Genomic DNA, 21,512 nt, shown 5'->3' on the forward strand with positions numbered 1-21,512 from the left:
TTTTCATGGTAACTCTCTCTTGGTATAGCTTTCAAAACAGTCGTCACTCCAATAACACTAACGACTTCTACTACTACATGACTGAGTCTTTATATATATTCACTAAGTGTTCTGGAACATTCCAGAAGCTTACATATGAACTGTTTTAGTAGTATTGCATAATAAATGTGTGACTTGATGAAATGTTCAGGAAAGTTCTACAGTATGCAAGTCAGCATGACTTAGCAGTCTGGAGATTTCTAGAAGCAACAACAATTACTCATAACAGTATGCTAAAGTAATGACAACCGGTCTTTTTTTATCAGGTGGAGCCGCTCACCGCACAGGTGTGCAAGTTGGTGACAAGATTGTCAAGGTTCAGGAAAAATATATTTGTATACTAATTAGCAAACAAGATGAAAATTGCAGAGGCAATGATCGAGAAAGATCCTTTTCTTTCTGAATACAATTCTTAGTTATTTCTTATTATACATGTACAGGACTGTGCTCCAGCAGAGCTCAGGTACCGTGGGCAACTGTTGCCTTGGGGCTACTCGTTTGTCCTACCTTTCATGAAAGCATGTAGGAACTGTTTACAACATACTTCTGATACAACAGCCTGCATGCAATTTGTAGTTATTATAAAAGGACAGCTTTGTTAAGGTTACCATACTCCTTTTGAAGTGTCACGAGACAGAGCAGGGTTCAGTATCTGCCTTACAACATAGGGCACTGTTTACAACATGCTTCTGACACAACAGCCCTCACACAACTCGTAGTTATTATAGAAGGACAGCTTTGTTAAGGTTACCATACACCATTTGAAGTGTTACAAGACAGAGCAGGGTTCAGTATCTGCCTTAGCCTGTTAAGAAGAAATGTTTATGCTTAGAAAGATGTTTTATTTGTACACTGAACAAACTATAAAACACATAGGTTAGATCTTAAGTTGCTTTATTGTATGCAAGAAGAGTTCACATTACATCTCTTGTATAGTAAACTGGAATTTATTTGTTTTCTACCCTCAAGGTGAATGGAACTGATGTCAGAGAGTTCAATCACATTGAAGTTGTCAACTTGATTAAATGTAAGTACTGTTTGACATGCATTGTGCCAGTTTGGTTTGTTTTCTTCTTGAATTCATTATGCTACTAAATCTTTCTGGCAAGCTGCTTTGAGTATAAAGTGTTGAATTGAACTGTGGTGGTTCAGTTTTTTGCCTCTTCTCTTACGAGGAATATTAATTGACCCTGACAAACTGGCATGCAAGGGTTTCATGAGGAGTCAGGCACTAGGCAAATTTAGGGGCTGGGAAGACAACTTTGTCCAGCTGCTTTCAAAATCTCAACTTAGAAGATTGAAGAATTAGTCACTACCCTATATTTTCCTCATGTATCTTCTCAAAGATAAAATGTATCTGAACTAGGAAAATGTAGAGATCTAAAAGGTAAAAGATTATGCACTTACATTTGGAAACTAAATTTTCTGTCAATCAAGGCATAAAATCATAATTAAATTTTTTGAAGGGAATGAGAGCTTTTTTTGCACCAGAAGCATCTTAGTTTACTTAATTGTTAGTTTACTGAAAAAATTTATCATTTTCTGGGAGAGCACACCTCTACACCACCCTTGGGTGAGCAGGGCAAGGCTCTTTGAACCCCTGGGCATGGAGAGGTGATCATCAGTAGGTGTATTGGGTTTTTACTGGTTGTGAATAAATATCCCATTCAGCTAAGGTAACAGTACTCTTCTTAAAGACCTGTTTTATTCTCATGATACTTACTATGCCTTGAAACTTTGGATTGAAAACCACATGCTAAAAGAGAAGTAGGTCCAGCAATGGAAAAATCCATCTTTTCTTTAGAAATTACATCTAAAGATGCTCTGTGTCATTTTAGCTGGTTCCTATGTGGCACTGACCCTCCTAGGAAAACCACCCTCACATGCTCAAGGTATGGTAATGTTTACTGCATAAAGGTAAATAACAGTCTCCTCTAGTTTGGGGTGAGGCAAAATTTTGTTCTAATGTGAATCACTGAAATAGCAAGTGCTACCTCTTCTGGTACCTTTTGGTACCTTTCTGGTACTTTTTGAGTCCTGAAAAATACACATAGAAAACACAAATTTGGATTGCTGATCCTGTACCGGTCATTGGCTTATCTAGAAGTTTTTGGACAGTTGATAGTTTTAAATAATATTCTCCACATTTGGTTTTCCTACCGTTATAAGAAAATTTGTGTATGTGAAAGTACGTGGTGCACTTGTGTGTACATTTGGGTATTACTAGTATAGATTTTTTTACCATTTCTTGTTTTCCAGCTGACAGACAGCATGAGAGACCACCACAATTGCCAGTAAGTTAACTGTTAATTTTGTTCCATCATCATAGCTGGTGATTAAAAAAGATACTAATACATGCAGGGAAAGTTTGGGTTGTTTTACATTTGCCTCAGTGCTTAATGTTTGTTTTGAGTCAAGTTGTTGCTTGAAAGATATCAAGGAGTTTGTATCACTATCAGATGGCAATGATGTTGCCTTGGACAAAACTGAGTATCACTGCAAATGTTACTCAGGAACCCCTCATAATCATTTGATTGTCCTTGAATATCTTCAAACTTGACTTAAAGCAGGATCCTTGAACATTTCAAAAAACTGAGGATCAAGAATCTAGTTTCAAAGAGACAAAGTTACATCTTAATGGCACTGTACTTTGTCTGTAAATACATTAATTTGTGATTGTACTCTGCCAAAAGCAGGTGCCTAGAGACCCAGTCATGGATGAGAGAACAGTGACCATTCAAAGAGTGCTTGACCAAGAGAAGCAGTTTTACAGGGTAAGTGTGAAATTTCTTGAATCATACTCATAAGCTCATGCTGTCTTTAATTTCTTACACTTGTAAAGTTGCTCATTACCTGAATTTTTATCAATGTTTCCTTTGAAGAAAACATTGGATGAGTATACAAGGAGACCAACAGAAAACCTTCAAAGAGAGGTATGTAATATGTGACCTCTCATGCGAAAACGTTCCTTACGGTTTGCCGTTTTGAAACGGTAGCCGTTCGTAAGCCGTTCATCAGCCGTTCGAACGGGATGGGATGCCGTTCGAACGGCTTGAGCTATCCGTTCAAAAACAATTAGGAGCCGTTCGAACAGCTGGAGCTATCCGTTCAAAAAAAATTGGGAGCCGTTCGAACGGCTGGAGCTATCCGTTCAAAAAAAATTGGGAGCCGTTCGAACGGCTGGAGCTATCCGTTCAAAAAAAATTGGGAGCCGTTCGAACGGCTGGAGCTATCCGTTCCAAAAAAATTGGGAGCCGTTCGAACGGCTTGAGCTATCCGTTCAAAAAAAATTGGGAGCCGTTCGAACGGCTGAAGCTATACGTTTCAAAAAAGTTGTGAGCTGTTCGAACTGGATGTTCGTGGCGAACGGCTGGCGATATGTTTTGAAACCGTAGCTTACAATTCCTTTGGAAGGGATGTTTCGAGCCGTGATCCTGTCAAAGTTAATAGTCTTCGCACTGCGATCAGTCAAGAGTACATCGGACAGACTAAAGTTAGTTTGGTAAACACTTGAAGGTTCCTAATATAGCGTGTTTCCCCTCTGCAAGGAATTAAACTCTGCTCTGTTTAGATCATGCTTGCACATCAACGCAGCGGACAAAAATAATGGCACCCGCTTCTTTGTTAACTTAAAAGAATTGCTTGCACTCAAGGTAGCGAAAATTACTCGGCACATCGTAAAAATTGTCACTATAAATTGTGCCTGTTAGTTCCGAAGATACATGGTGGGGAAAGCGTCGCCTGTGTTCGGAAACGAGATGTTTACAAAGTCAATTAATGGCGTTACATTACGAATTCTGGAAATGGTTGCATGACAATTATTTTAAAAGAGAACGCAGACTATTACCGGCTTTTGTTTCTCCCCCGCGAAAACGAATTTGCTTTACTCTCAAAAGAGTTATTATTTTCAAAACAGGATTAGATTTATTCTAAGTTTTCTATCAGTTTTCAGATCTAAGCGGCGCGTGTCGCGTTTATCTTAATTACTGTCATTTCGTGCGAATGTTTTTGATCGGCCGTTCAACCGTTTACTTTGACCTTATCCGTTGAAAACTTCAGCCGTTCAGCCGGTCGAAATTTTCCTTCAGCCGTTCAGCCGTTCGACTTCAACCGTTCGAAACTTTTCTGAAGCCGTTCAGCCGTTCGACTTCAACCGTTCGAAATTTTCCTTTAGCCGTTCAACCGTTCGACTTCAACCGTTCGAAATTTTCCTTTAGCCGTTCAGCCGTTCGACTTCAACCGTTCGAAATTTTCCTTTAGCCGTTCAGCCGTTCGACTTCAACCGTTCGAAATTTTTCTGAAGCCGTTCAGCCGTTCACGGCATCCGTTTTAAACGGTTTCTCTATCCGTTTGTCATCCGTTCACAACCGTGCGTTCGACCGTTCGAACGGCAAACCGTAAGGAACGTTTTCGCGTGAGAGGTCACATATTTGGAAGAGCTGCCTTCCACAGCTTTTAGCCAGGATTCGAAAAGTGTCCATTCACAAGTGATATGTGGCTGAAGGTCAAAGGTCCCATTCTGCTAAGGGGGCCTGGGGGTATGCTCCCTCAGAAAATTTTGAAAATTGGAAGTGCCTTGGGTGCATTGTCTGGGATTTTCAGCCAATAATTCTAGTGATTGACAATTCATAAAATGTGTCATCTTTTTTGTCAACAACCTAAAATTGATTTAAATTTGACCTGCTTCTGCCCATACTTAATGCCTCAGTCGCATTAAGCACTTCCATGCCTGTCATTTATTCCAAAGTTTGGTTGATGTTGCTCTTGTTGGCCATTTTGGGGAAAGGTAGAGACTTAGAATGAAAAAACATTTTCTTTCCACGAAATTGGTTCCATAATGTTTGTCATGCTCTAAATACATATTAATGGAAAATGGTGTCCAATTTTTGACAGTGAAAGAACTATAGATAGCTGAAGTAGAAGTTAGATGATGGTGAGACAGTGTCGGAAGTTTTCCCACAATCAAACAATTATGAAATGAATCAAAAGCAACAAGGTCTGCTTTTATTTATTTGTTTTCTCCTAAAAAGTGACTGTCTACCTGGCTAAAAGCCTGCTTGGAAGTCAAGGGGTGGGTCTCTCACTTCTACATGTACCTAGAGGCAATGATCTTGTAATGATTGATTTTCCTAGTGTCTTACTAAATTTTTTTGTTATTCCCTTTTTAGCTTGCAGAATCAACAACGCGAATCAAAGCTTTTGAGGCAGAGCTCCATGCGCAGGTTTTTGATGGTTTATTTATTTTTACTTTAGAAGTTTGAAATGATGGCATAACTGTGGAAAGTATTTAGAAAAATGGGGAAAAGAATAAACACTAGGAAGCAGTGGTGGCCTAGGGAAAGTAAAATTATATTTAAGTGGCTTTCATCATTCTGCTCTCTTTCAAAGTTCTCCACATGGATTGGTTGGACTGATCCCCTCAGTAACCACAAAGAGTATGTTAAGTAGTAGTATTAGTAGTCATTATGTCCTCACAAGATAAAAATTTCCTATCTTATGTTCATACTAAAAATGTGGAAAAGTAGCAAGAAGGTCAAAAACGGTAAAAACATGTAAAAACAGTTCTAATCTTGCAACAGTAAGGAACAAGCCTTATTGCATAAACTGTACCTGCTATTATTTGGTTTGTTCCTCACATCCCATTGGTTACTTCCTATGGTTGACCATGTTCTTGTTTGCATCCTCATCCATTTGTCTAGATAAGATTTTTGTACCACAGGGGTGGATTGTAATTAGTTTGATCACAAGACCCATATGGTTGTGTGTATGCAATGGAGCGAGCAAGGCTAAGAAAAGCTTATAGGCCATGCATGACGTGAGCTTAAACAAGAAAGGAAGAAAAATAGGAAGGAGACTTTCATGTTATAAAATGTTTGTTGACTGAGTTAGGTTGGTCAGGACAGGAAAATGTTTGGTTTTTGGGCATGGTGCACAGACCCCACTACCCTTGGTCTGTACATTATGAGTGAAAGCTAAATATTTCCTGTTTGACCCTCCCATGCTGTCAATAAGTATGAGAGATTATACTACCTTTCTTGAAGAATGAAATTTTACTGAAATGCAGTGTGAGAATGTACATGTTGTTTTCTTTAGCGACTGCCTGTATCAAGTAAGAATGGACCCTTTTCAGCACCTCCTGGTAAAACAGTCTCTCCAACCTGGCAGCAAGTAAACCGATTTCCAGCCAGGTGTAATTCAGTACCATCAGCGGACAACACCAGTCCTCCTCCAGATCATGATCCAAATGCACTGTATGATAACTATCCACCAGCTGTTATTTCACCTGGCATCAGTGACAGTAGAGAAGTTCCTTCTTCTCCACCTCAGCCTCCCATGAGAAAGATCCCTCAGAAAGGAGACCAATTTATGGTATGGTATCTTTAACCTTTTAGTGATGGTTTATTTATTATTTTTATTTACATGCCCCTTCTCAGGAAATGAGGGAAGGTGGGAACATGCTGCTAAGTTTGTTTAAGGGGTATGCTTTTACTTAGCATATTAAATTGGCTAGAAAAGAAAGTGACGCATCAGCTTGATTTACAAGGTTTGTTCTAATAGCATGTTCAATGTGTTACATTGAGCATTTAGTATTATATTGTACATTACTATTACAAACAGTAGACTCCAGAATAGTTTGGTGTCAGCAAAAGTTGGTTTGAGTTGTGTGAGTTTGAGGTGGGAGCCTCTGTCTTCTGCTGATAAGAATCTGGATATTGAGGGTTTTCACTGGAATGAAATCCTGTCTGATTTTCCCTCGATTTAGTTATAAAGAATTTCTTTATTAGGATTTTGAGTAAACTGTAATGGCAGTGATGGTTGAGCTCTATATATGCGTGATGACTCCCTAGAACTAACTTGTTAACATGATCTTCTAACAATACTGTTGCATTAATCTGTAGCCTCTAAGTGGTATAGGTTCAGGTACTTATCCTGGAAAAAAAAGGCATAAGAAGGTTTCAGTAAGTATTTTTATAACCCTTGCTAATTACTAAGCCATTCTTGAAAATAACAGCAGCTGTCTCACACTTGTTTAAGTACAGTGTACTTGGCTTTGCTTTAAAACTCTCCTATATTATACAGCTTACTGATGGTCCAACTCATGTGAGACAACACTCCAGTCCAGAATCTTTCTTTCGTCCCGCTATGAATGGCAGCTCCTCTGAAAAATCTTTGCCTGTAAGAAATAATAACAAGAAAAAGAGTTTTGATGATGGATCTGGACTGTCATGGAAGCCTGGTTATCCAGCTGCCAAGGCACACAAAAATCCTCTGGTAAAGGGAGTTTTCTTTGAAGTTGCTCTGACTTTTTTGTTGATTTTTCACTTTTTGAGTTTAAGACTAATATTTTCAAATGTGATCTTCCTTGGGAAAATGTACACTCTAAGGTGTCCTTGCTTTTGAACAGAGTGCTGTTCACTTGATTTGTGTTAGTGTTGAAGTGACTTGTAAGTCAGTTTAATCTCTATCCTTTCAAAGGGGGTGCACCTGTTTTTGAAAAAATATTTTCCTTGTTTGTCTGTGGCTGAAGCTGAAATTAGAGTCAGCTCCTAAGGTGTTTGAGTGAGAAGCTTTCATTATTTTAATGAATTTTCCTAATGCAAAAAGTGCTATACTTAAGTTTTGTGACCTAAGTGTTATTTTTATGGTGGGAATGACTGAAAACTACAACTTAACTTGTCCAAGGTAGTAGTTACTGTAGAAAAGTTCAAACTTGAGAGCAAAATAACTGAAAAAAACTCCTTGAAACATACACACATTAATTTTAAATTAATTATTTAACTTGAATCTTGTTACTCACTCATTCTGTGTAGACTGCATCCCTTCCAAAAGCATGGAAGCCAATCGGTCAGGATAACAAAGGTATACTTATGGACAATGTCAGTAGTAAAAGTAGTAGCAGTGGTAAAAGCTCACCACCACCAACACCAACGTTAACAGAACCATTAGAGAAGAAATTACGCAATGATGCTGCTGATATATACATTGATGAAGATGAAGAATCATCATATAACACCATTGACATCAGCAAGGGTAATGACTCTCAGAATGATCCAATCATGTCAATGGAAGATGAAGAGTTTGCCTCAGATGATGAGAAGGTGAGATTGAGAGGATCTGAAAGCGTTGTATAAATTTCATTACTAACCAAATTGCCTTCTCTTCGTTTAACTTATTCCAATATCTATCAAAGTAACCTTCAAAATGTTTTATACCATATAAAATCATGGAAAAGAGTATCAATCCAGTACTTGTCTCTTTACCTCTAACATTTAGAGCAAACTAAGATAATGTTGATGACTGACCCAATAGATATTGAATTTTCATACTTGTCAGTGTTGAGGGTTCATAACACAAAAATATAGCTTTCTATCATTAATGAGGGAATTTCTTTATGGTGCCTATGTATAAGTAACAAATCATTTTGTGTGAGTGGCAAACTTCAATGAATATTAGGTTGCATTTGTATAGGTCTAATGTTCTAGCTTTGAAATTACCTACTAACTTTTTTTTTATTTTGGGTGAAAATGAACCAGTTGCCAAGTGCTGTTTCAAAGTCTTGAATTTTTACTAGAGATTCTAAAACCAATTTTTTTTTTATTAACAGATAGATGACCATGGGCCATTCAATGATCTAGAAGTGCTTAAAAATAAAGCAGGTATAATAAGCCTAAAAAGGAGAACCTTATCATGGGAATTGGGGGTAATAAAGACCACTTCTTGACAAGAAAATGAAGTTTACTTGTGGCGGGAGCCTCAGATTTGGTACAAGGCTTTAGAAAGTTGCATGTCTGATGTGGTTAACTCTTGATGTTAAAACTTGCAACTCTATGGAAAGACTTCTGTTATGAAGACATCAAATCAGAGATGAATTTTATTTCTTCCCAGGAGGAGTAGCTGTACTCCTAATTTTTTGGTGCTTACAAACCTAAATAAGTTTGTGCTTCACTTAAATGTGAAGAGACTTGAGGTTTCTCATTCACTCACTGTTGAATGGGAACTTTATATTGTAGGGGAGGGTTATATCTTTTGTATATTTTATTATGTCAAGGGGAGGCAAAGACAGAATAGTGTAAAGTAGTAGTGGTGTTCTCATGAACATGACCCCTTTCTAGAGGAGTTTGCAAAATTTAACTGTTCCTCTTAAAATATTTCAGTAATGAGACTACTGTACATGATTTGACGCAGATGATTTGGGTCATCTTAAACTTGGCTTTGCCTCTTTAATTACAGCTCATATGGCAGTTTTCCTTCACTACCTTATCTCAAATTGTGATCCAAGTAGTTTGGTAAGTGCTGACATTTCAAGGCTCCATCACAGGGTTATGCATTATGTGCTTGTGCTCATTGGTTCACATTGATCTCTTTTGATATTGAGCTTTGCGATGGCTAAAAATGTCTCAAAAAAGAGCAACATGTATTATTGTCATCATGTTGGCATATTTATCATGCACTAGTTTTCATTATATTCAGTTTTAACAGCTAAACTTGCTGACATAAACGGCTTCCTGTGTCCTCAAATGCACATCAAAAGGTCTTCCATTTGGCAATGGATAACAAGTTAAGATGTTTCTTAAGATGTATAGACCTAAGGATTTTTCCATTAAAGGAGGATTTTTTTTCTTGTTTAGTTCTTTTGGATGGTCACAGATACCTACAGAGAAGGAACTGTAAAAGAAATGAAGAAATGGGCATATGAGATTTATTCTACTTTCCTGGATGAGCGAGCAGTATGTAGAGTTTGACCTCTCTCTTTAAATTCTATTTCCTTAGTACACTTATAGTTGCTGTCAATATTGTTTGATCCAATGAGAACACTAATTTCAAATTTGATTTAATTTACTTATTCTAGCCTCTGAAGGTTGATAACATGGATAAAGAGACAGTCATTGAACCAATTGGTAAGTTATATCCTCCCCTTTTTTTATTGTGCACTGTTATTCTATTTTTCTAGGCTAACATAAACAGCAATTGTAATTTTCATAGGCAACATTGGTTAATTTTTTATACAATAACTGGTACATTGCAAAATCATGTTTCAGTGAGTTGTCTCAGGTCAGAAGAAATCACCAAAGACTTGTTTCAACATGCAAGGTAAATTTCACTTCAAAACTAGTATTATACTTTATTGTGCAAAAGTAATGCAAACACCTGCTGATGAAATTTGATGAAATTCCCAGCTTTTTGACGAATTATTGAGCCATGTATTGATTTGAATGGCTTGAACTTTTGGGGAGATATTCCTTGAAGGCATTAATGCACCTCAAAAATTTTGAGGGAAAATTAATTTTGTTCTTCGGGGTGAATTTTTGTATCGAAAATTTGTTGTTATTGTTCAGTCTTCTCTAAAAGATTTGGTTGAATTTGTAGTTTGTTGCTGTGTAATGCAGGAGAGAAAAATGTTGAAATCAATTCCATGGACTGAATTGTTCGCCCATGAGTCTGGGCTACAAATTTCTCTATGTGTTTGTGTCTTTGTTAATGAATGTTAAACAACCAGAAGCTTCACAGTTTGAATGGAAATTTGCTCTTCTGGTTCTCTAATGGTAACTTGCATTAAATGAAAATAAAAAGAGTAAACTACTTCATGTAAAACTTGCATGGGATTTTCCGCCATGATTCCAGTCTCTGTGCGACTTATGTTGTTTGCAATCGGCAATGCTCAGTGTACCAGTTGTGTTGATGTGTTTAGGATAATTTACGTACTCTACTTTTGGTAGTCAAATTATTTAAAAAAAAAAATTGAGGTCCTCCATAAGCAAGGCCTCCACACACCTGAAATACTGAAGTCATTGAAACATTAGGGTTACTTGTAAGCTTTTCCCTTATCACGCACATCATTACAGAGTTGCATTTTAATGGTTCCATGGCAGATTTACATATCACTGCTGGGGCATGGAAGATGTTGTGTGGATGTGAGAACAATGCAAAATCAGTATTGGCAAGATATGCCAGAAATTACACAAAAATAGGCCAATGTAACCAAAAGAATAGAATTGGCGCTTTCCCAGTTTGATATTGTCAGCCGCCTTATTAATTATTCAGTGTTTTGTTGTGAAAGTGTAAGTATTTCACAACCTTTGTTTCACACACTTCTCTTTTGTCTGCTTCAAATATGCTTTTATTAATGTTAATTTATGCACTCTGAAGATAATTTTTTTAATTGTGAAGAACAAATATTTTCTAAACAAACATTGTGTTGTGATATCTGGAGAGCATACTGTAGCCAGTGATATGGGCGATTTTTAATTGTGTGGGATTGAGATTGAAGAAACAACTAATGTATTTCTCAATTGCAAACATTTGACAACACTCAAGACACGTTCTCTGCTCTGTCTGGTGAAAAGTTAAAGTGCAAAACTATTCCAACCATTTGAGAGTTTATTTCTATCAATACTTGTCTCTTAGTTGGAATTGCTGTGAGACGTTTGGGGCAGTTCATCCCTATTAGCTTTGGTTGTTGTAAAGAGATTGAACTCTGAATCAGATGTGATGGTTTAAGCTTTTTTTGCCCTTTTGTTTCTTTGTTTAAACATCAGACAAATGAAGTTGATGTGCAAAATATCTGGATTCCTTTGGGAAATAATTTCAGCCAAATACATGTATCTTGGTCAGAATTACTGTAAGATGTTTAGGGCAGTTTACTCTATTTACTTTCGTGTTCTTACACAGAATGAGCCCAGAATCGGACGTGATGTTTTATTCATGTTTTGTCCTTGTCTCCTGTGTTTGGTCTTAAATTTAAAGTGTTGTTATCATACTGTGTCTTGGTGACTGAAAAAAAAGTTTGGAAGTTCATTTGGAATTATTTCTTGTTCACTACATGAATGATAAACAAACTTGATCACTTGGAGATTTCCATTGTCAAATCAAAGCAAAATTTTGGTTGATCAAAAAGAGGCTTTCTTCCACAAATTTTTGTTTCATGATGAAAATTGAAATGACAAATCACTCTTTTTTCAAACAAAATTTTGCTTAAAACTTAAGGCCTCAAACTTCCAATCAAATTTTCTCTAGAACTTTGGACGAAAGATTATTAGAACAAAAACAGAAATTTGCGGTATTTAGTTTGCATTACTTTTGCACAATGCTGTTGCTGGCAGTGCTTTTAGCCTTAAGAGCAGAATAGCTTTAGAGAAGGCAGCACCCCTAAGTTGTATGGTGGGATTAAATCAGGTACTAGGTTTGTAGTGATTTAATGAAAGTCATGGAAAGGGAATTTTGCCATGAATAAATTTATCCCTCTGAAGGGGACATACATATTCACAAGGCAGGAGCTTTTACACAATTTAGTAAAACATGTAGGCTCTAAGGGAATGTTGCTATCTTGTATAAGATACATATTTATTTTTGTTGTTCAACAGGACTTTTGCTGAAGCAGAAATAAAAGAATTGTTACAGGACTTTAGGAATAAACGAGCTCTTGGTCTTGGAAGTTTGTTTGGAGACCACCAACTGGAAGGTACCATTTGATAACAAAGTCAAGTTTTGCTATATATTTTCTTTGCATAGGTCAGAGAAGATGCAAACAAGCAAGCATTGTTTAAATCAAACCATTTTGTGTATAATAAAATGTTTTTTACTCTTTTTTACTGCAGATGACAACATGGACAAAGGAAAGGAACTGCAAGTAGTAGAGCAAACTCTGATGCCCCATTTGGAGGAGATTCTGTAAGCTCAATCACTTTATTTTGTATCCTATACGGAATGTAAGTGACAATATACTTAGCCTACTGGGACACTAGATGTGCACCCATAAATCTGTGACATGTGTTACTAGGCCAACAACATGGAACTTGGTTTACATGTACCGTATTTATTCTTGTATAAGTCGACCTTTCATGACCAAAAAATCATCCTAAAAAATCACCTTTGACTTGTACACAAGTCATACATAAAGACCTGACCCAATCAATCCAAGAAATTAGCATAACAATTGTCTGAAGTCCATTAGGAAAACCGATTTTAAAAAACCAGTTATAATTGTGTTCACTTTTCAGTACTTTCTTCGTCATTAAAAAAGTTTGAAATAATAAATTTTGAGTGGCTTAACACAAAGCTACTGGAACTGATTTCTACTGTGTCTTCAGAATGTAGAACAGACATTTTTCTGAAAGCTTTGCTGCTGTTTACAGTGCTGAACTTTCATTTTCATCAAACAATTTCTGTAGCTTAGTGACTTGGCAAATGCTGTTGTCTCGCACAGTTTGGTTTGTTACATGAGATCCTTTGAAGCTCTTTGGCATTTCTTCGGTTTACTTAATCTCCTTTCAATCTCAACATTAAAATAAGGTTGGTTAAATGCAAGAAGATTTCATTTTCAATGTGATTCACAAAATATGGTAAAATACTTCTCCAGTAAATCGAAGGGCCCTAAATGGTGATATAAACAAGTGCTAATAAACTTCATAGCACATGATTAGAGGGTTTTCTTTAAGGTTTTAAGTAGTTGGAGCTTTTTTAAAGGTAAATGGTTGTGGGTCTTGAAATCCAATATGGCAGACAAAACATCACATCGTTCGTGCTTTCCTGCCACAGCAGCAAGATTTGTCCCCAGCAGAATGTTTTTAAACTTACCTTGAGTCAGAAGTCTTTTTATGTTTTTAGAAAAGATAGGCAGTGCAAATTTATATTTTTATTGAGCCCAAGTTTAGACCTGATAAACATCATCTCTGTACGGGTTCTTGAAGCAATGAAAGTAGCTGACGAAACCTTGCAGAGAAGTTGGCCTAATTCACAGGGTGCCAGCTCTTATCTACAACCCGGAATTACATTTTGCTCTGCACTTTTTCAATTCCCCATGTTTTCAATACATCATCAGAAATAAGAGATTAACTTTTTGGGAAATTTCTATCTGTCAAAATTTTACTTCTCTGATTAGAAATGATGAAAAATCTGATTTTTGACCTTGAAAATAGGGGGTCGACTTATACACGAGTTCAACTTTTACACAAGTAAATATGGTAATCCATCCAGCTTTTGTAAAGTGTTGATCAGTTTCCCACTTAAAAAAGCTATGATTATTTTCAAGGGCTGAGTTGGAGACAAGTACAGATGCTTCACAAGTAAACAGGAAGTAAGTGAACTTTTGGAAGCTGTGATGGTTTTGTGTCAAATGATTTTGAGAAACAGAGAAATGCCAACGCTAACCCATAAATAAGAGGGATTGCGGAAACTACATTTGTTATTTTCGTTAATAATTAATCAGATTTCAGAATTGTCAGTGTAGGTTTATGGAAAAAATAAAGATCATATTGTACCCATTGGCTTGGCTTTTTGTTTAGCTTAAAACTTAAACATAAAAGAAAATGTGAGTGATCCACAGGTTACAGTTAAAAAATTTCTATTATTTGCTGATCAGTGTGTCCTTTGAATCTTAGCAATGCAATGGTGTCAGCCCTTACCACCTTTCTAAGACAGGTTGGAATCACCATGAAGGTTAGTGCAAGTTGTAATATGTAGTACTCAACCTAGAGGGTTTGTGTTTGAAATGGCTATTGTTGTTTCAAATTCTGAGAGGCAATTGGTTAAGTTATATGAGACAAATAAGCTGCTGTTTGAGTGAAAAGTAAGGTTACTACATAAATGGTACATGGGTAGGATGAGGCCATTTATATCTTGCTTACCTTCTTATGGAGGCAATGCCTTTGACAAACCACCTTTCATCTCAATCATGAGGTGCTAGCTGCATTTCAACTTTCTGTAAACATGTTAACACTGAATGAATTTCAAAACATGGAGCAGGGTGGTTCTCTAACCATTTTGCCTTTCAAGTTGAAACTCCTTGACAATCTTGCATTTTGTTAAGTCTTGTTTTAGGTTCACTTCAGTACAGTCTTCCTGCATCTGGCTTAGTGTAGCAGCTTATAATTTTTTTTTTTACTTTCTAAGGGTACATTTTAATTTTGGTTGGTTTTGCAGCAACAAGGAAACAATGCAAACATTCTAGAACGATATCAAAGCTTTACTCGAAAAGAGAACAAACCATTATTCAAGATGAAATCAAATAAAAAGGTAAGAATGATTTATTTAGGGATTTGTCGCCTTCTTTGGCAATTATAATTTAGTGTTGTGTGGAATATAAACAAGCAGTGTAAAGCAATTCTAGAAGTTAAGCTATCACTGTCTTCAGCCTCTCTTAGGTAACTCTCCTCATGACCAGACTGATCTTTTAATTGTGAAAGTTGTATTGAATAAGTAATGGTAGGGGGCAGATTGGTCACTTGGTTTTTGCCGAAAAACAGAGGGGTTTGGTCTCTTAGAGTTTGGGATCACATACGTGTAATCTTCTGAGCCTAAAGGAAGATAATATATCCTTACTACAGCATAAACCTAATGTACTGCTTTTACTGTTTCAGTCATTTTTGTTGTATTTCTTATGTTCAGACTGAAACAAGCATGTCTTGAAAAGAAAAAATAATGAATAAAAAGAGAACCCCTAAAGTTAAGGCAAAATGCATGCTGCTAGGCACAACTTTCATTGTTTCAGACATAATTAAATTTTCTTTTCTAGAAAGGCACTTCCACCCCTTGTTTCTTATCTTTCATCATTTTACCAGGTAGACTTCTAGTTAGTTTCCCTGACTTGTTCTCTCACTTTATGTAAATCATTTTCATAGTTGAAAGTTTGATGGAGCTTAAGAAGCATCTTTCAAACACATAATTTTATATTGGGTCTCTGCTTAATGTCGTGGTCTTTTATCGCTTTTTTACCAGCTTTATAAACAATACGATATAGTGTTGTTAAATAAGGGAAATGCTGATATGTACTAGCAGAATTGGAGACCTAAAAGGAAGCTTTTGAACAAACAAAAAAATTGTTTCCATACCTAATCCTCTTTTCCTCTGAGGCCTTTCCCAGGGAGTTCTTTGATTAATAACTGACTTTGTATTATGGCAGATGAAAGGGCACCACTTTGTTAGTACACAGTATACAACTCCAACTTACTGCAATCACTGTGGTTACCTGCTGTGGGGGGCTGGAGACCAAGGATACCAGTGCTCAAGTATGTTCAATGATTGGAACTGATGCAATTAAACATAAGGGAGCATGTGTAGTTATGTGATCTTCCACTGAGGAAGATGAAGAAAATAACAATGATTTACCAGTTCATTACATGCTGTGTGATTCAAAGTGCAAGTTTAGAAAAGTATACACAGCTCTCCTCTAGTTTTAACAAAACTTAGGTTTTTCAAAGTTTCTCAGGAAGGAAAGAGATCAATCCCTTTAGCCATGGAAATTCCAATCCTTGAGTGGAAGAGGGAAACATCTCGATTAATTTTTGGAAGCCAGTTATGAACTGATATTAACTTTTACCTATTAAGTTCCCCCAATGCCCCTGTTGTTTAGTTAAGGGGCCTGGAAACTTTCTTAACAAAAGTAAAAAAAACTCTTGAGAACATATCTCTTAATATAAACATTGCCAATTCACCCTCTTAATGCTGTTTTGATTTCTCTTTATGGAATACTACCTTTGTCTTTGATCAATTACTAGCTTGTGAATACAATGTACATAAAGGAAGCTGTTTTGAGACAATTGAGGAATGTCCAGGAACAAAGAAAAAAAGGGAAAGGGTGAGTGAAGTAGACAAGATGTTCAGCCTAGTTTATTGTTCACAGAAGATTTGTTGACTGTCTAAAGCAAGATTTAAACCTCTGACTGGTGAAGGAAATTTGTTCAAAGTTAAATTTTGTTGGTGTGGGGTATAGCACTATCCAATTTATGGATAATCCTTGCTTTTTCAGTTAGGATCTGATTATCAAATGATTATCTCAGTTAGCATGATGAACAGGATGAAGATGCAAGTTGTTAATGCAATTATTAATTTAACACTTATTTTTATCTTAAGGAAAATTGTTTGAATGTCTGTTTCAGTTCCAGCTAAGACTATCAATGTCCAAGTATGACTGATATTTTTTATAAAAACTGCAGCATTTTGCAACAATGAGCTGTGATCTATTGTGTTATTTCTTTTAGAAACCTACCACTCAAACTGGCAGGTCACCGTCATTTGCAAATAATTCAAGGAAAATTAGTCAACCAGTGGGGCCATCTCCTTGTAAGTGACATGTATTTCAAGGACTTATAAATCAAAACAAAAGATAACTTTTTTCTTTGTGCTTTGATAGTAATTAGAGAAATTGTTGGATTAATTGAGTTTTCATGACAAAGTGGAACCATGATGAATGTTTAAACTAAAACTGCTTCAGGCTTCATTTTCTTATAATGTTTGTTCCACACTACAGACTGGTCAATTATTTAATAAAAGGAGAGAGAAAAGGTGGAAGGAAGGGTAAATGAGAGAAGGAATAACTATTGAGTAAATGGAGGCATTTTGTAATGATATTTAGGGGCTCAGAGTCAGAACCCATGGGTGGAAGGATTTTATTTGGCAGATAAATCCTTACAAAATATATTAGGCTATCTAAAGATTGCATCTCTTCCCATAGACAGTATAAAAAAAAACCTTCCAAATATGCCATAGTTGTATGTGAGCAATGGAATTTTTTTTTTGTTATGTAGTTGGGGGGAAAAATTGGAACCCAGAAAATGATGATGAGAATGAATCAGACACTGGAAACACAGGTATGTATCAGGGGAAGTAAATACTAATCTGCATATCTTAAATACATCAGTATTCGCTTTATTTATTGCACAAATTGCACAAGGAAAATTAACAATGTTTTTACTACAAATTGGACTTTGTCACAGTGACTAAACCTGTGTGTGTTTTTATTTCTTTGATTTTTAAATTTTTTAAGTAAATAGCTATACGAAAAAAAACCAAACAAACAAAACTAATAGTCCTCCTCTCCTGTGGCACCAAACCTTTCTGTTCCCAAAACAGCTTTTAGTCAGGTTTGCCTGCAGGGTTCTCCAATTTCTTACCCTGTTGCCACATTGTGAATATGAGGCTGTTGAAAGACCCATCCAGGCATATGTTTCATGTTTTTGTTCTGTAGAGCACAACAAGAAAAAGAGTGGTTCATTTGATGAAGATCTGGTAAGTATCAGTGCTCTTTAATTGGAGCCATACAAAACTCTTAATCTGCCTTCATTTCCAAAGGTTTGTCAACAAGTGGCAGAACAGATTCAAATACTTGGCAATTGTTCTTGGCAATAGGTTTTGAAACCTTTATTCTGTAGAGAGAATCTGTCTAAAGGTTCAAATCCTAAATAAAGGAAAGGCTTGCGTGAAGTTGAAGGTGTAGAGAAACTAAACTATTGTATACTTGTCTGGATTTCCAACTCAGAATCACTTAAAAGGAACTGAAATTCCCTGGGGATGATTTTATTGAACTAGTAACAAGTTTGATTGGTCTAATGTTTTCAACTCTCTCCCTTAATTGTCTTTTGCCCTATGACCCAGTCACTGTTCTTACTAATCAAAGTCTTGTTTTCCAGATTTCTGGTGGCAGAGACAGAGGGTGAGAACACAATTGTACTCATATTTGTGATACTTAAGTGTGACTGTAGTAGCTTGCTACCATGTACATGAATCAAGTCTCATTGCTTAGACTCATTCTTTTGTGGTTTTTTTTATTGATTGATATGTTTGTTTGGTTTAGAATGACTGCAGATGACCTGTCCAGGTAAGTGCTCAATGAAGCTTGTGATGACGTGGGGTAATTTCAAGTTCTTCATATGGAATTCATTTTGGCTTTGGTTCACTTTTAGAAACATTGTATATACATGTAAGTTTCAGCAGGGTGCAAAGTACTTTTCAAACTTGCACAATTATTCTTCCAACTGGAAAGTGTCAGCAGATTCTGATTTTTGGTAGAAGTTTAGTGAGGGATAATATTCAGCAAGTTATTCCCAGCTACAAGATTTTTCCTGTTGAGACTTGTGTTAAATGGTGGAAAGTTTGTTTCATTGATTGCGCTCTGTGATTTGGTGTTTATTTAGGTGTTTGGTTAAAGAGAGGGTAATTTTTATGCGGTAATTTCTAGGTAAAAGAGATTTTCCATGGAGAAACAGTGTTTATTTCATTGATTGGGTATCACTATTTTCCCCATTTTGTGCTTGTCATTGGCAGGTTTTAAATTGGAATAGTTAAGCAAATGGAGGTCTTTTCTCTTAACATCACTGTTATTACTTGATGTAGTGATGTTGGAAAGTAAAGACATCAAGGAAGATTTAGATTACATCAACCTAAATATTTCCACATTTAAATTTTGATTCATAGGGAAGGATTTATTGGTTCTGGTGAGGTGAGTTTCCCAGTTATTCTTTCTGAAGTACCATATTTACTCATGTATAAGTCGACCTTTTTTGACTAAAAAAATCACCCTCAACTTAAACATGAGTTATACACAAAGACCTGACCCAAGCAATCTGCCTGAAGTCGGTCAGGAAAACCAAGTTTACAAAACCAGTTCTAATTGTGTTTGAGTTTCTTCAGGGCATTCATTTTCTTCAGCACATTCTTCATCAGCGAAAAAGTTTGGAATAATAAATTTTAAGTGGCTTAAAGACAAACCTACTGGAGCTGACTTCTGTTGTGTCTTCTGATCTGTAGAGTGGACATTTTGTCTTACAGCTTTGCTGCTGTTTATAGTGTTGAACTTTCATTTTCATTGAATGATTACAGTAGTTTAGTGACTTGTCAAATGCTATTTTTTGCATGGTCTTATTACACAAGGTTACATTTTGCTCCGCAGTTTTTTTAATTCACCTTGTTTTCAATTAATTCTCAGAAATAAGAGATTAACTGTTTGGAAAATTTCTATCCCTCTGAATTTTACTTCTTTAACTAGAAATGATAAAAAATCTGATCTTTGACCTTGAAAATGGGGGGTTGACTTTTATGCAAGTTCGGCTTATACCGAGTTAATATGGTAGTCACTAATTAATCATTTGGGCATTAGAGTAGGGATCATACTTGTTTTTTGTTGTGAACAATATGACATCTTTTTAACAAATCATTTGGGAGTTGGCAAGGTGGTTGATTTAAAATGTACCATTCAAATGAGAGCTTTGGCCTTTGACTGTTGATTTACACTATTAGTAAATCAGTAAGGGATATCATGTTATTTTGTGTGACATTTGTATCTGCCTGACATAAGAGAGTTATTGCACCACAGTCCTACCCATAGTAAGGGTACATGTAGCTCAGGTTGATCAGGATCTTAATGATGTAAATTTCATCTTTGTGCACCTTAAAATAGTAATACTTTCCACTAAAAAAGCTTTCCTAATTCAAATTTTAAAATTGTTTTAGATTAATTTTTTTATAATGGGGTTTAACTCTAATGCTCTTAATCTTCATGTTGGTATATATGTTATGAGATAGAAGTTTTAACTTTAACAGATCACTGACTGTGTTTTGTGTTTTTTGATTTGGTTTCTCAGGAGGGAATGTTAAAGATCAAAAGGTTAGCATTATAAGGATTCTTACTAATTTGCTTTATCAAAATGAATCAAGATTTATTTTGAAATCATGAAGTGGTGTTATTTGAAATTATTATCTATCTCTTTCATTGCTAATGTTGGTGTCTGCTTTATTTTGCTTTTGTTTAGCAGTACAAGTGAGCTGTTTCTTGATAAACCACACCTTCCAAAGGTTGGAAGATCAGAGAGTATGAAAACACCTGTGAGTATTTTAACCCCAAAAACGAACATTGATGTGTAAAGTGATCTTTTGACATTATTTTTACAAGTGAAATATTAAAAGAGCTGGTATTTTATTCAGTGTAGATCTCTTTCCGAATGGCATGGGTTCGATAGTTGTACATGAACTTTTACTTGCATGAACCTCATTGGCCTCTTTCTAGTGAAAATTCTATTGATATGCTGCTTTTCCTCTGTGAATTATCTGGTGATGTTTTAAATACTTCAAAACTTATTGCTTCAGACCTCCTGTAAGTGGGTAGAGTAACAAGAAGGATGTTGAGAACCAAAAAATATCACTGTCCAAAAACAAATATATATACATTAGTGAAAGAATCAATGAAACCATTTTGATTTTATTTTTTATTTTGGCCATGATATCTATGTTTGGAAATTTTGTAAATCACTGGCCTATGGCTCATGATTTACAAACTTTTTGTATGTTTTCTCAGCATCGCACGTCAGTTTTTACACCGGTAAACTGATGTAAAGTGTGGTCTATTGCAGCTGAAAAAGCAACATTTTGTTGATTGTTAAGGTTTTTGCATTTGCAAGGTATATGTCTTGTAGTTTCCACCAAGCAAGTGTTTGAAGCTACACTTGAACATATGAAATTATGGTATTTGTAATATATTATTTCCTTGATGTTTAGAGAGAATTCAGTAACAAGATAATGAATATGAGGATAAGAAAATCTGTGGCAGGACCTGTGGATTCTGTGTAAGTGGTCTGCATGTGTAAACTCAGATAGACTTAAATACCCGTCTCAGTTGTTTAAATATGTAGCAACGGCAAAAAATATTAACCTCTCACTAACTGAATATGAAGTCGCACCCTCCAATATTGGCCCAAGGTTGTGGT

The 21,512-nt window shown here is 36.0% G+C and overlaps 1 protein-coding gene across 10 annotated transcripts in view; it reads left to right on the plus strand.

Moving 5' to 3' along the window:
- LOC113665708 (rho guanine nucleotide exchange factor 11) overlaps positions 1 to 21,512 on the plus strand; it is a 47,500-nt gene that overhangs the window by 3,996 nt on the left and 21,992 nt on the right. For 3 of the 10 annotated variants that reach the window (XM_089208647.1, XM_089208654.1, XM_089208650.1), the window contains exons 4-35: positions 306 to 355; positions 1,009 to 1,066; positions 1,878 to 1,931; positions 2,299 to 2,333; positions 2,733 to 2,813; positions 2,922 to 2,972; positions 5,208 to 5,261; positions 6,133 to 6,408; positions 6,939 to 6,998; positions 7,120 to 7,311; positions 7,851 to 8,138; positions 8,645 to 8,696; positions 9,271 to 9,326; positions 9,669 to 9,767; positions 9,890 to 9,938; positions 10,080 to 10,131; positions 12,402 to 12,499; positions 12,636 to 12,708; positions 14,069 to 14,113; positions 14,418 to 14,475; positions 14,959 to 15,051; positions 15,938 to 16,043; positions 16,533 to 16,612; positions 17,016 to 17,097; positions 17,562 to 17,624; positions 18,002 to 18,042; positions 18,444 to 18,466; positions 18,608 to 18,631; positions 19,228 to 19,252; positions 20,394 to 20,416; positions 20,562 to 20,634; positions 21,304 to 21,371. In XM_089208647.1, the coding sequence (XP_089064773.1) occupies positions 306 to 355; positions 1,009 to 1,066; positions 1,878 to 1,931; positions 2,299 to 2,333; positions 2,733 to 2,813; positions 2,922 to 2,972; positions 5,208 to 5,261; positions 6,133 to 6,408; positions 6,939 to 6,998; positions 7,120 to 7,311; positions 7,851 to 8,138; positions 8,645 to 8,696; positions 9,271 to 9,326; positions 9,669 to 9,767; positions 9,890 to 9,938; positions 10,080 to 10,131; positions 12,402 to 12,499; positions 12,636 to 12,708; positions 14,069 to 14,113; positions 14,418 to 14,475; positions 14,959 to 15,051; positions 15,938 to 16,043; positions 16,533 to 16,612; positions 17,016 to 17,097; positions 17,562 to 17,624; positions 18,002 to 18,042; positions 18,444 to 18,466; positions 18,608 to 18,631; positions 19,228 to 19,252; positions 20,394 to 20,416; positions 20,562 to 20,634; positions 21,304 to 21,371 (2,482 nt within the window). The remainder of the gene's footprint in view (positions 1 to 305; positions 356 to 1,008; positions 1,067 to 1,877; positions 1,932 to 2,298; positions 2,334 to 2,732; positions 2,814 to 2,921; positions 2,973 to 5,207; positions 5,262 to 6,132; positions 6,409 to 6,938; positions 6,999 to 7,119; positions 7,312 to 7,850; positions 8,139 to 8,644; positions 8,697 to 9,270; positions 9,327 to 9,668; positions 9,768 to 9,889; positions 9,939 to 10,079; positions 10,132 to 12,401; positions 12,500 to 12,635; positions 12,709 to 14,068; positions 14,114 to 14,417; positions 14,476 to 14,958; positions 15,052 to 15,937; positions 16,044 to 16,532; positions 16,613 to 17,015; positions 17,098 to 17,561; positions 17,625 to 18,001; positions 18,043 to 18,443; positions 18,467 to 18,607; positions 18,632 to 19,227; positions 19,253 to 20,393; positions 20,417 to 20,561; positions 20,635 to 21,303; positions 21,372 to 21,512) is intronic. The other 7 variants (XM_089208649.1, XM_089208648.1, XM_089208651.1 and 4 more) reach the window with 7 other exon arrangements.

The sequence above is a fragment of the Pocillopora damicornis genome, chromosome 6 (genome assembly GCF_964200805.1).
Source record: "Pocillopora damicornis chromosome 6, jaPocDami1.2, whole genome shotgun sequence".
NCBI lineage: Eukaryota > Metazoa > Cnidaria > Anthozoa > Scleractinia > Pocilloporidae > Pocillopora > Pocillopora damicornis.